The 14,090-nt window shown below is 46.2% G+C and overlaps 1 protein-coding gene across 1 annotated transcript in view; it reads left to right on the forward strand.

The window, feature by feature from the left end:
- Nucleotides 1-9,247: 9,247 nt before the first annotated feature.
- Nucleotides 9,248-14,090, forward strand: part of LOC124712253 — a 113,146-nt gene continuing 108,303 nt past the window's right edge. The window contains exon 1 of the mRNA XM_047242548.1: nt 9,248-9,334. Coding sequence (XP_047098504.1) covers nt 9,248-9,334 — 87 coding nt within the window. The remainder of the gene's footprint in view (nt 9,335-14,090) is intronic.

Below are 14,090 nucleotides of genomic sequence, written 5' to 3' on the forward strand. Positions count from 1 at the left end.
ATACAGGGTGTTTGCTAACTTAAGACAATTAAATATCTCGAAAATGACGCAGTGTGCGATAAAAATGCTCTGTGTGAAAAGTTAAAATTAGTAAAGGGGACGTCTGTCTGCACTACAACTAGCCATCTCCTAACCACCCCTCTTGATTCAAATGGCTCTGAGCACTATGCGACTTAACTTCTGAGGTCATCAGTCGCCTAGAACTTAGAACTAATTAAACCTAACTAACCTAAGGACAGCACACACATCCATGCCCGAGGCCGGATTCGAACCGGCGACCGGAGCGGTCGCGCGGTTCCAGACTATAGCGCCTAGAACCGCTCGGCCACCCTGGCCGGCTCCACCCCTCTTGCGTGGAAGAGATCACTACTGTATTTTCAAATGTGAACCCCCCCCCCCTCCCAATTTTTATTGCGTAGTTGTATGCAACGCCAAAAAAATACCTACGATTTTCATAAAAATTGTTTTTGATTAACTTTAATCGATAAAAATGTACTGTGCCTGTTTTTGCAATTACGAACCGACGCATTTGATTCTACATTTCACTTACAATATAAGTGTAAACATTTGTGATCTTGATCTAAGTGTTGAGATTTATGTTTGAAACTTACCATAATGTTGCAAATTTGATTTTACAGTACAGTATGGTTAGCCGTTTCAGTGTATAGTTAGAAACCAAGTTTAGCGTGATCCAGGAACAACGACGTGGATGTAATAGTTTTCTGTTCCCATCGGGATGCTTGATACTGTTGAGTCCCCTAGTCTCTCAGCATTGGTGTGCTTGATTTCGGAGAGTATCCATGGCAGGTGCGCGTATTCCAATGAGAGCTACGGCGGTTGGATGGAAACATAGAGTAAAAGCAGTCATCTTCGTGACGGGGCTCGAGCGCGGCCATCGATATCATACATTCCTGTGGCTCAGGGGCTCACCACGATCAACCTCCTCACGAAACAGAAAACTTCGTTGCCATACAAACAGCTTATCTGCCAGAAATGACAGTGCCTAACCATATTATTTGTACTGTACTATCGCATTTGCAACTCTCAAGTAACCTTTGCACATCAATATCAACCGTTAGAATACAAAGATTTACATTTACATCGTAAATGAAAACTAGAGTCAAATACATTGGGTCTTAATTGCAAAAGCAGACACACATCATATTTGTCGATTATAGCGCCATGTACAACGAATGGAAAGCAATGGTTTGAGTAAACCGAAAGTGTTTTTTTGGCGTAGTATTCGAATATGTAATAAAAATCGGAGGGAGGGAGGGTGCCATTTGAAAATATAAAGTTGAACCCGTCCACGCAGGACTGATATTTAGGAGATGGCCATTAACAGCGCAGACATGTGTCCCCTTTACTAACATTAACTTTTCTACTAGAACTTTTTATCGCAGGATGCTTCGTTTTCAAGAATTTGGTTGTCTAAAGTTAAAACAAACAATACGGATAAGCAACAGGCAACAGGTTATCACAGCGTTGGCGTTTTTCCAACGTGCGTTCGTTAAACGCAGAAAAGTGAGCTATGGTGTCGTTTTTGGCAAATACGGCCAAACAGGACGGACGTGGTATTATTCTTTTCTTGGCTGCCGAAGGACAAACACCGGTAGGCATTCTTAGGAGAATGAAGAATGTGTGTGGGGCAGCTTGTCTGTCGAAAACCATTGGGGGTGCGACAAGGGGTGCCGTTGCTTCACGATAACGCACATCCCCGTATCGCAAATGTTATGGCATCTCAAGCGGGAGGCATTCGAGCACCGCCCTACAGTCCTGATCCCTCCAGATACGGTTGCCATGCCTCCGGTCCCTTAAAAAAGGCCTTGAAGGGTCGATGATTCCTGCCGGACGAGGATGTGCAGCAGGCGATTTTGCCTGATTAGCATACCTATTCAAGACTGTACGGGCTTCGAACGGGAACTTTTTCCTCACCCCTTATATAATCTATAGTGGGCCACGCGAGTGTTTCGTGAATTGATTCCATTTTCGTATTATTCTATCCATGATATGAAAACTGCGTATAAAACTTGTGTAGCGGACCTGATAACCAAAAAATGGTTCAAATGGTTCTGAGCACTATGGGACTTAACATCTGAGGTCATCAGTCCCCTAGAACTTAGAACTACTTAAACCTAACTAACCTAAGGACATCACACACATCCATGTACCTGATAACCACTACACTATTAATGCTTGTGGTGAGGGTAAATATAAGTAATTTGCTTTATTTGTACCAGTTTAGATAGTTGTGCAACGTACAGTTCTTTCTCCCTGAACACTACTACTTTTATTTCGGTAGCAGTATTGTAAGTCTCAGGATATGCATTAACTGCTTCAGGCCGGCAAGTGTGGCAGAGCGGTTCTAGGCGCTTCAGTCTGGAACCGCGCGACCGCTACGGTCGCAGGTTCGAATTCTGCCGCGGGCATGGATGTGTGTGATGTCCTTAGGTTAGTTAGGTTTAAGTAGTTCTAAGTTCTAGGGGACTGATGACCTCAGAAGTTAAGTCCCATAGTGCTCAGAGACACTTGAACCATTAACTGCTTCAGTTTCAGGAGACCAATTCCCGATAATGGAACAGAGAAAAATACTAGTGTGATAATTATGTTAACACAAACCCTGAGGAGTACGAGGATGAGATGGTGGTGCTTCTGGGTGACAGCAACATCTCGGTCTTCGTCATATTCCAATTTCACCATCGGAACTGTAAACTTGGGTGTCAATTTTTCTGTAGGGTAAGAGAGAGGTCAGGAAGATAACGAAAGGAGGGTCTTTTTTTTTATTTCGTAGCGTTACATCGTTAACGAATTCTCGACAGCGTCATGTGCGTGAGCAGATAAAGTGAATGGTTGCTGAGGTCAGGGATGAGGGGACGACAACCGTTAATCCTGCTGTCCTCCTTCCAGAAGTCTCCGAAGGCCCGTCGAAGAAATTGGCCGAAGCCTCAGCAAAGAATGAGTGTTCTCAGTGCGAGGCGCGCTGTTCCTCAGAGAACAAAGTTCTCCAGGCCTTTCTTCGGGAAAAGCTAATCCCTCTCCTACTTCTCATCCTCCAGGCGCTGTCTTTGAAACCTGTCATGCAGCTGAGTAATCTTCAGTATCTGTGTACGTCCTGATTAAGTTTTGGTTCCTATCCTGCTCGTAGTAAGTACGTGAATACACCAGACCGGCATGGAATATGAGTTGGTATAGCTGAAACCTGCAGCATTACCTGGATTTACTGCTTCACGTTCTAGGTTAATTGTTCTTGGCAGATAACACTGCGCAAAAATGAAAAATGTAAACTGCGCGTAACTGGGTAATCATTATCAGATCCACATTGCTGGCAACAAATATCACAAATAAAACTGAATCTTAACTCTGTTTTTTTAGAAAGGTTTTTATCCTTAAACTAAAATAGAAGAAATTTAGAATAAATTTCTTTTGTTACTGGCTATGATCACAAAACATTTTGGCCCTTAGACTAGCGGTTCCAATCACCGATGATCATCTTCAGATCTGCAGAAAAACATACAAAAACCAAACCAATTAATAGAAATTCTACGTATTAAAACAATAAATTACACCAGACTGAAAAGCATAGCCGGCCGGAGTGGCCGAGCGGTTCTAGGCGCTTCAGTCTGGAACCGCGCGACCGCTACGGTCGCAGGTTCGAATCCTGCCTCGGGCATGGATGTGTGTGATATCCTTAGGTTAGTTAGTTTTAAGTAGTTCTAAGTTCTAGGGGATTGATGACCTCAGATGTGAAGTCCCATAGTGCTCAGAGCCATTTTTTTTTGAAAAGCATTACTTTTTTACATGTGGAAAACATGCACTTAAAATAAAAGCACGAAAAAAGTAAAAATTATTAAAAAATAAAGGGTTAAGTAGCAATACGTGATTCTGAAAAACTCTTGCGATGATTTTTTTTTTCAAAAATTAGTAACTTATGAAAGAAGAAGAATATGGAGTTAACACAATAAAGTAAGATTGATGAAACAACCAGGAGAACGGCCAAGTGGATGAAACAAAAGAGAAGTAATCAGCACCCTCTGACAGCGTAGCCGCGAGACTGAAACATAGAAGTGGTCGGAGAAACCTAACAGCACGTTACAGTAGTCGCTCAACTGCGTCACTTGAGGTAATGTAAAGGACGACGCCCAAGAAGCGGAACCCTTTATGGTAATCATTTGTGATGTACCTGTTACACTAAAAGAAAATGACATTTACGAAACAATGAATCAACAAAATTTTGAGGACATGAACATGGAAACATTCAAAAACAAGTTTAAGCTGCGTTTTAAAACTGGAACCCGGGAGCGAGATGTCGTACATCACGCTGCCGAGGTCTCTGGGAAGATGTGGCGCAGGCTCACCACTATGGGCAGGATATACATGGGCTTTCTTGCCATTAATGTGAGGGATTACTTAGTAATTAGAAGGAAGGTCAGCGTTGGCCGTAATTTTGATGGTTTATTGACAGCAAAATCGATTTTCAATCACATAGTGATCATCGCAACAAATCGCGCAAACCTGTACGATCCCCCGCGTGTCGGCCAGCCGCACATAATATTGACGCGCGATGTTGGAACGTGCGGACACTCTCATTCGAGGTGATCGACTAGGCGTCTTCGTTGTTTGTGCTGAGACTCTCGTCCGCCAATTCGGGTACTCAAAGTCGGTGAGTGTCCACAGGGTTTCTCGGTGTCCAACAGAGCACTATAAAAAGCAACGAAGGACCATCTGTGCAGAACTGCTTGCGCGTTACAATTTTTTTTTTCGAACATTGTCACAGGGGGTCCAACCGGAAAGAAAATCCGTGGAGTGGCGCCGCACCACCCTTCCTCTGAAGAAAACATTCAAAGCCAAATCTTTATCCGGTAAAGTCATGGCGACGGTCTTCTGGAACTTTGAAGGGGTTATTCTTTTGATGTCCTTTCTCACGATACAGCTATAAAAAAAAAAACCTCCATCTTCAGGTCACGAGTGGCCTACCGAGACCATCCGACCGCCGTGTCATCCTTAGTGGAGGATGCGGATAGGAGGGGCACGTGGGGTCAGCACACCGCTCTCCCGGTCCTTATGATGGTATTCTTGACCGAAGCCCCTACTATTCGGTCGAGTAGCTCCTCAGTTGGCATCACGAGACAGAGTGAACCCCGAAAAATGGCAACAGCGCATGGCGGCCTGGATGGTCACCCATCCAAGTCTCGACCACGCTCGACAGCGCTTAACTTCGGTGATCTCACGGGAACCGGTGTATCCACTGCTGCAAGGCCGTTACCTCATGATACAACTATCAACTCAGAAAATTGTAGAAAAGACTTTAGCGTGCTCATCGCCACAGAAATGCAAACGAACTTCTCCTTCTCCATTTGACCGTAGCTCGTGGTCTCGCGGTTGCGTTCTCGCTTCCCGAGCACGGGGTCCCGGGTTCGATTCCCGACGGGGTCAGGGATTTTCACCTGGCTCGAGATGACTGGGTGTTTGTGTTGTCCTCATTTCATCGTCATTCCTGAAAGTGGCGCGATTTGACTGCGCAAAGGTTGGGACTTCGTACGGGCGTTGATAACCCCGCAGTTGAGCGCCCCACAAACCAAAAATCATCATCATCATCCTTCTCCATTGCAACGCAAGGCACTCGCATAACTTTTCTGTTCTTCCGCGTCCACCCAGCAGCTAGGATCTCGCACCTTCCTAATTCCATCTGTTCAGCTCAATGAAGGATGCACTGCGCGGGGTGCAGTACGTGGACGATGGGGAGGTTATTGATGCAGCGAGATGCTGGCTGTGACATCGACCAGTAGAATGGTACCATGGTGGCATACGGTCCTTCCAGTAAGGTGGCTTAAAGCCGTCGCGCTGAACGGAAATTATGTAGAAACATAGTATTTTGTAGCCAAAATGGTGGGGAATAATGTGGTGTATTGGAATCCCGAATAAGACCAACCTGGTTTCAGAAAAAGACTAGTTACATTACGTATTCAACGCCCATCGTAAAAGGAGATCATGAAAAAATAATGAGTTTACGAATGCGTGCGCACACACACACACACACACACACACAACACACACACACACACACACACTTGGCTCATTTAGTACCTCGTACTGCACAGCACAGCCGACACTTGTTTCCTTATTCCAAAATATCCAGTTTGGAATCCGTTACCATCCGTACAATTTGGATCCTATACATTTCCAATTCTGAAGGTGGCAGGGGTAAAGTACGGGGAGCGAAAGGTTGTTTACAATTTGTACAGAAACCAGATGGCAGCTATAAGAGTCGAGGAGCGTGAAAAAATGGTTCAAATGGCTCTGAGCACTATGGGACTTAACATCTGAGGCCATCAGTCCCCTAGAACTTAGAACTACTTAAACCTAACTAACCTAAGGACATCACACACATCCATGCCCTAGGCAGGGTTCGAACCTGCGACTGTAGCGGTAGCGCGGTTCCAGACTGATGCGCCTAGAACCGCTCCGCCACAACGGCCGGCGAGGGGCATGAAAGGGTAGCAGTGGTTGGGAAGGGAGTGAGACAGGGTTGCAGCCTATCCCCGATGTTATTCAATCTGTATATTGAGCAAGCAGTAAAGGAAACAAAAGAAAAATTCGGAGTAGGAATTAAAATCCATGGAGAAGAAATAAAAACTTTGAGGTTCGCCGATGACATTGTAATTCTGTCAGAGACAGCAAAGGACTTGGAAGAGCAGCTGAACGGAATGGGCAGTGTCTTGAAAGGAGGATATAAGATGAACACCAACAAAAGCAAAACGAGGATAATGGAATGTAGTGGAATTAAATCGGGTAATACTGCGGGAATTAGATTAGGAAATGAGACGCTTAAAATAGTAAAGGAATTTTGCTATTTGGGGAGCAAAATAACTGATGATGGTCGAAGTAGAGAGGATATAAAATGTAGACTGGCAATGGCAAGGAAAGCGTTTCTGAAGAAGAGAAATTTGTTTACATCGAGTATAGATTTAAATGTCAGGAAGTCGTTTCTGAATGTATTAGTATGGAGTGTAACCTTGTATGGAAGTGAAACGTGGACGTAAATAGTTCAGACAAGTAGAGAGTAGAAGCTCTCGAATCAGAAACGTACAAATTTACAGTAGTCTTACACATCAATAAATATGTACATATATATACACAAATTGTATTTATTTACTTGTGCCCAGTACTTTGCAACCTCCGAGACGCTTGGAGTGGTTTGCAGGAGATCAATCTTCGTGCAGGATGTAGGGCACAAAAAGCACTGGAGCATGTGGCTTGTGGTTTGTTCTTGTCCACAATCACAGGACGTATCTTCTGTTATGAAGCCCCATCTCTTCAGGTTGTGTCTGGGTCGTCCAACTCCTGATCGTAATCTGTTTAAAGATTTCCACACCAGCCAGCTCTCGTTGTGTCCAGGCGGTAGTTCTTCAGCTTCTGGCGTCTGCAGGTGAGGCGTCGACTTCTTCCATAACTCCAGCCTCGCCTTCTCTGGTGAAATGGTGAGCTTCTCGGATGTTCTGAGGAAGCTCTTTCGCGATCTCAGCCGTTGCTGTGGTGGATAATGCTGAAGATTAGATGGGTGGATCACATAATTAATGAGGAGGAATTGAAAAGAATTGGAGAGAAGAGAAATTTGTGACACAACGTGACTAGAAGAAGGGATCGGTTGGTAGGGCATATTCTGAGATATCAAGGGATCACGAATTTAGTATTGCAGGGCAGCGTGGAGGGTAAAAATCGTAGAAGGAGGCTAAGAGATGAATACACTTAACAGATTCAGAAGGATGCAGGTTGCAGTAGGTACTGGGAGATGAAGAAGCTTGCAGAGGATAGAGTAGCATGGAGAGCTGCATCAAACCAGTCCCTGGAGTGAAGACTACGACAACAACATTTGGGGGACGTTATATGTATGACAGGTGTTATTTTATCTCTTTTCTGTAGTTTTTATTTTTTTTTGTTTTTGGCTCAGGTGTATCGTAACGACTGATACAGTGGCGCAGCGTCTCTTCTGAGATCTGGGCGTAGAGTCTGTGTCTCCGGGAACAGAGGTGGAGCGAGACTGGAGGCGGACTGGGGTGTGGCGACGGGTCCTGGGCGCTGGGAGCTCTTCTGCTCGCGTCTGTTCGCCTCTCCGCGCCCCCTAACGAAGCCGGCGGCCAGGTGTAATGCGATTAGCGCGCTAAGACAACTCCAGCCCGCGGGCGCGTCAAGTCCGCCCAAAACTCGGCGCCCGCGCGAAGAAGCAACTTCCGCACTCGAGCGGGGCGCCAACTTCGCGGCCTGCGCCCGAAAATTGTGTGTGAGAGAGAGAGCACGCGCGGCGCCGAAATTATTCCTGCAAAAACTGCGCGCTGCGGAGCCGTCTGCCGGATATGTAAAAGGCTCTGATGATGGAGGAAATGCAAAGGGCGTGTCGGCCGTAGGAATGCGGCCAGACGCGGGGTAAAAATACTCTGCGCTTCTCTCGTTAGCGCGCGGTACACTGCGGGGGTGGGATGCCGTCTCAAGTTCACTGCAGTGCACCTCTGAGCATCAAGTACTTACCAGCAAGGCAACATTTTACTAACAAGCGAAATTTCGCAGCGTCTGTAGGTGCCCGCCCATCCACTCCAGCGTCGAGGATATCAGACTCTGCAGGCGCTGACGGAGGCGGTTGTCCAATGGAATACATAGATAGCCTTCATCCCAAGTGGTAATGTTCGGAGAAAAATTTAGATCTACATAATTATACGTGGGTGAAATACCGCTTATAGGACCGACTGAACATCCACGAGAAAAAAAAAGAGATATTTTACAACGTTTATTATAGCTCTAGTCTTCAGTCCGCCGATGTCCGCCTCCGTAGCGCAGCGGTAGCGTTTCCGCCTTCAACGCAAGGGGGCCCGGGTTCGATTCCAGTCAGAGGACTGGGTGTTTTGTGTCTTTCATCATCATATTCTTCATCATTGACACGGATGTCGCCGAAGTGGCGTCAACTAAAAAGACTTGTAATATATCCGCCGTCCGCGGATAGGAAAATCTCAGAGTGTGAGTTATAGCGGTTTTATTTAAACTAAAGTCTTTCTCCAAAATTTACAAAACAAATATTCGTGAGGTAGGAGTGATCCTCCAAGCCTACCAATAACTAAATCAGAGATTATTGCAAACATAAACTGTCTGTAGTAACCACACAACTTCACCAAACCAAGCCCCGGGCGACTCGTGAAGAGCGGCGCGGAGTCCACGTTGCCGTCACCTGAGTCCGAGGACGAGTAGAGGCCCTGCGAGGATGGCTCCGGTGCGCTGGCGGCGGTGGACGACACCAGAGGGCTCGCTCGGCGTGAACTGCCTCTTCAGGCTCCTGCGCATGGATATGGCTGGCTCTATTTGCAGTCACGTGTCGAGCGGAAGGAAAGAGGTCCGCTGCTGTAGCGGCCTCTTGCGGCGCCGTGGACGCCTCCTAGTGGTCTCTTGGGAAGCGTCTGTGTTTCCAGGACGACCGGCCAGGCTGACCCCTACTCGGTCCGGGGCCCGCTGTACCGGTCTGCTTCGCGGGAAGCGAGAGTTGCAGGCGCGTAATCTGGACACGGTAACTTGCAATTCGGCGGCCGAACCCCGAAGGGGATAACATCCCGGCCAATAAATACCATACGATCATTTTCATTTCAGTCCGATGACTGGTTTCTCTCTGATATCCATATCTCTCTCTCTCTCTCTCTCTCTCTCTCTCTCTCTCGCTGTTTCAGCGATGATGACGATGATAATGATTTCTGTCCTTTGGGTAGGTTATGGCTGTGCAGCCCTCTGCTCACCGAGCGAAATCAAGCACGTGAGCCACCCACCAGTCTGAGTGGAGGCGTGGCTGCTCGGCACGCATTTGACACGTTCCATACGTCAGAAGTGAGGAGGTAGCTTACTTCGGGATACAAGTTCTTGTCCGCAGTAATTTTCTGACAGTCATGTCTGTCAAAGTAGCAGGTTAGGAGGTGACAGTCCAGCTCCTTCGTGCGTGCGCCGGGCTGAAGGGGTCCAGTCACTGAAACAAGTACATGACGTATTATAACTGGGTAAGAAATTTGCATATTAAATGAAATCACTGTTCAAGACAAAACAAATGAGCCACATTCAACGTTGCAGCGTAATTAAATTAGCATATGCAGAAAGACGGACCTCTTACCGCAAATTCAGAAAATTATAACTTTTAATGTATTAACTTGAAAAAGCTAATGATGGCTCTTAAGAAAGCTATTTCAATGTAGAACAATAATCCAGTATCAAGAACTAAAGATTTTAGTTTGTTGCAAAGTGGCTGCCTCGGCCCTTCTATTCCAGCGAGCAGCCAGCTGCGGATACCTCTTGTATTATTTTAATTCGTCCCACTTTTTTTTCCTTTTTGGTCAGGTGTTTGAGCGGGGCGAAAACGAGACTCCCTAGAAATTACATAATGGGTTTTTGTCCGAATTTTCATAGCCAAACGAAGAGTGGGAAGTAGACAAATGGTGTATCAAATTGACCAGCGTGATGTTTAATTTTGCTAAAACGGAGTTATTTGATTGAAATTAATCAGGGTAGTTACAAGAGAATTATTTAGTGATTTGAGGGAACTTGAAATATTTCACGAACTGTTGCTGATAGCAACGCGGAGTCGGCCGTATTACTATGGGTTTGGCGATGTTACTGTCAGAGGGTGGCCAGATGCCATTCCTGTCGCCACCCCATTCCCCCTGGGACGGAATTAGTGTACCCTAGCTGTCTGCGTTGAGTGTAAGCCATAAAATAGAGCGAATGTGTTGCAAATGTCTGCGGGACTTGGGGACTAACCTGGTATTCACCTAGTTGGATGTGGAAAACCGCTTAAAAACCACATCCAGGCTGGCCAGCACACTGTCCCTCGTCGTTAATCCGCCGGGCGGATTCGATCCGGGGCCGACGCGCCTACCCGAGTCTAGGAAGCAGCGCATTAGCGCTCTCGGCTAACCTGGGCTGTCTACTAGCATTACAAATGAAATATCAAAATGTGCTTCTCTTCAAGGCCTAGCTACGTTAAATTTGTATGATATTAGCATGATTTATTTCCGATCAAATACTAAATTCAGGATACTTCGAGAACAGAATTGTTCTAGGCGCTTCAGTCTGGAACCGCGCGACCGCTGCGGTCGCAGTTTCGAATCCTGCCTCGGGCGTGAATGTGTGTGATGTCCTTAGGTTAGTTAGGTTTAAGTAGTTCTAAGTTCTAGGGGACTGATGACCTAAGATGTTTAGTCCCATAGCGCTCAGAGCCATTTTTTTGAGAACAGAACGACGATTCAATCTAGATGTTACAACCTGTGGTGCACCTTAGTCTGACTCGAAAAATTCGCATTGAGCCATATCAAAATACAGAACCACGGAACAACACCGTCTTCCAAAAACTTCCCCCACGTAGAAGCTCGTGATACAGTCTTAGCATCGAGAAAGTAACTCTATGATAGCATGCTACGCTGTGTTCCACCTCATAGAATTTGAGGTCTCACCTTGTGAAACGGACATCTGTGCACTTTTGAAAATCCACGCTTTTTTCCTCTTTTCCGGACAAATCGTACAATACTGATGTGCAACAGGGACGGGGTGGGTGTTGGAATGTCGTATCCTTGTGAAAAGTATGGTTCAAATGGCTCTGAGCACTATGGTCATCAGTCCCCTAGACCTTAGAACTACTTAAACCTAACTAACCTAAGGACAACACACAACACCCAGTCATCACGAGGCAGAGAAAATACCTGACCCGCCGGGAATCGAACCCGGGAACCTGGGCGTGGGAAGCGAGAACGCTACCGCACGACCACGAGCTGCGGACTGGAAAGTATGGACGGATGTCGGGCAGTGTACTATAGCCATGTTTATTTTATGCTGGGACTCGCCAGTAGATTTCGAGTGTCGGGACGGTTACCTTCTGCTGATGAGTGAGGGGTGTAAGAGATAGCGACAGAGAAAAGACCAGAGAGACCATTTCGGTCATGTTCAGTGAAGGTTCGCATCCGCTTGATAGCAGGACAGTGCCTCAGCGCCCACTAAATGGTATAATTTATCGCGAACAGCATGACAACCAATCAAACACTATGTAATACAGCAATTTCTGAAGATTGTACATGGGTTATTAAAATATAAATTGGAATATCGTAATACATTTATACTGATTATTCATGCTAATAGAAACGGAGTTGCTTATTTTTCTACATAGCTTCTGTCAATAGAAGTATGTTTTATCCATCGGATGAGAAGCTTTCTGATCTGTTCACGAGAGAAAGAATTTGGAAGCCCCGGTAGCCAATTGCGCTCGTACTGTGCGACACAGCGCGTTCTTCAAAAATGTTACCTTCCTAAAGCCTTCCTCAGTAGACCAGACGTGTGTGTCACATGTGGATGGGCCTGCACAGCAGGTAAGTGCTGAAGAGGTTGCTATTTGTAGCTTAGTGAGTTACTAACGAGTTAGAGCTGCTGCACGGGGCCGTGCGTTCTGGTGTAGGAGGAGGACGTGGTGAATAGGTTGCGATAAGCAGTGCAGGCATCACTGAACTGCGTGCAGTACTGGGCCGCAACCACCGTCTTTCGCCCGAGTAGGTAGTCAGTCAGCAATACATATTTTGAGTCCTAAAACACAGTTGCCAAAATTTTCTCGGCTATCAGTCGAGACTCGGCTTTGGTCGGTGCCACAAAAAATCAAATGGCTCTGAGCACTATGGGACTTAACATCTGAGTCATCAGTTCCCTAGAACTTAGAACTACTTAAATGTCCGCAGCTCGTGGTCGTGCGGTAGCGTTCTCGCTTCCCGCGCCCAGGTTCCCGGGTTCGATTCCCGGCGGGGTCAGGGATTTTCTCTGCCTCGTGATGACTGGGTGTTGTGTGATGTCCTTAGGTTAGTTAGGTTTAAGTTGTTCTAAGTTCTAGGGAACTGATGACCATATATGTTAAGTCCTATAGTGCTCAGAGCCATTTGAACCATTTTGAACTACTTAAACCTAACTAACCTAAGGACATCACACACAGCCAAGCCCGAGGCAGGATTCGAACCTGCGACCGTAGCGGTCACGCGGTTCCAGACTGTAGCGCCTAGAACCGCACGGTCACACCGGCCCGTATTGCCACAGGGTGGCGTAGAATGGCCCATCACTTTAATCATTTTTTATCTAGTCAACCATTACTCAGTGACGTCACTCTTTACACCAGCTAAAGCTTCGCTCAGCACTGACTGCAGAAGTGTATGGCTTATGAGCATCTGCTCGATCATTGTACCTCATTTTTTTAGCTCCGTATGATCAGTCATAATGCTAGCTGGAGTGCTTGTAGCTCTCTGGAACGCACGGGTGATTCCTTCGGCTGATCACATGCGTGTTTTTTTTACTACCGCCGTCCTCAATAGTCGACGATGCCTGGCCATCATTACTTTAGGAGTTCCAGCTCTTGGTTTAGCTGCGGTTGTTCCTTCGCGATTCCTCTTTTCAGTGACATCATCAACAGTCGACACAAGGAGGCTTAGAAGCGTTGAAATGTCCCTGATGATTTCGTTACGTAGCTGAGATCCAATGACCCATTCTGCTGATAGTGCTTCTGTATTGACAAGATAACGTCTAGCTGTCTGAATTTTGTCTCCTGGAAGAACCACAGGGCTGCACCCATTTGACTTCCAGCATAGCTTTTATGATTAATGAAAATGGCGGCGTAACTGAATGATTGTGTGCATCTATGAGTGTTGCCTGCAGTCTTTTAAATCCTAAACTACGTTGAGAGCGGATGTAGCTACTTCACTTGAAACGACGGGGTACTGTGTAGGGTAATGTGTATCAAGCTGTAATCCCACATGGGTTGCCGAATCACTCCACCCTAGTGTTCTACCAGCAACTGAGATTTGTCTATTTGGGGGCGTTAACTTATTCGTAAATCTGACTGCAGCACTCATTTCTGGATTTATCTTTATTTTCCAGATGTTGCACGATTGTGTGATATTGTCAATATGCTGCTGTAATTATCGGGCTATAAGCTCCGATGCTTCTTTTATACACCGCCGTGTCATCTGCATGTAGGACAATTTCACCGCTCGCCCATTTTTTCACGTCACTGGCGTAGAGTGTAAGTACGGGGCCCAGAATCGACC

The sequence above is a fragment of the Schistocerca piceifrons genome, chromosome 8 (assembly GCF_021461385.2).
Source record: "Schistocerca piceifrons isolate TAMUIC-IGC-003096 chromosome 8, iqSchPice1.1, whole genome shotgun sequence".
NCBI classification, from domain to species: domain Eukaryota; kingdom Metazoa; phylum Arthropoda; class Insecta; order Orthoptera; family Acrididae; genus Schistocerca; species Schistocerca piceifrons.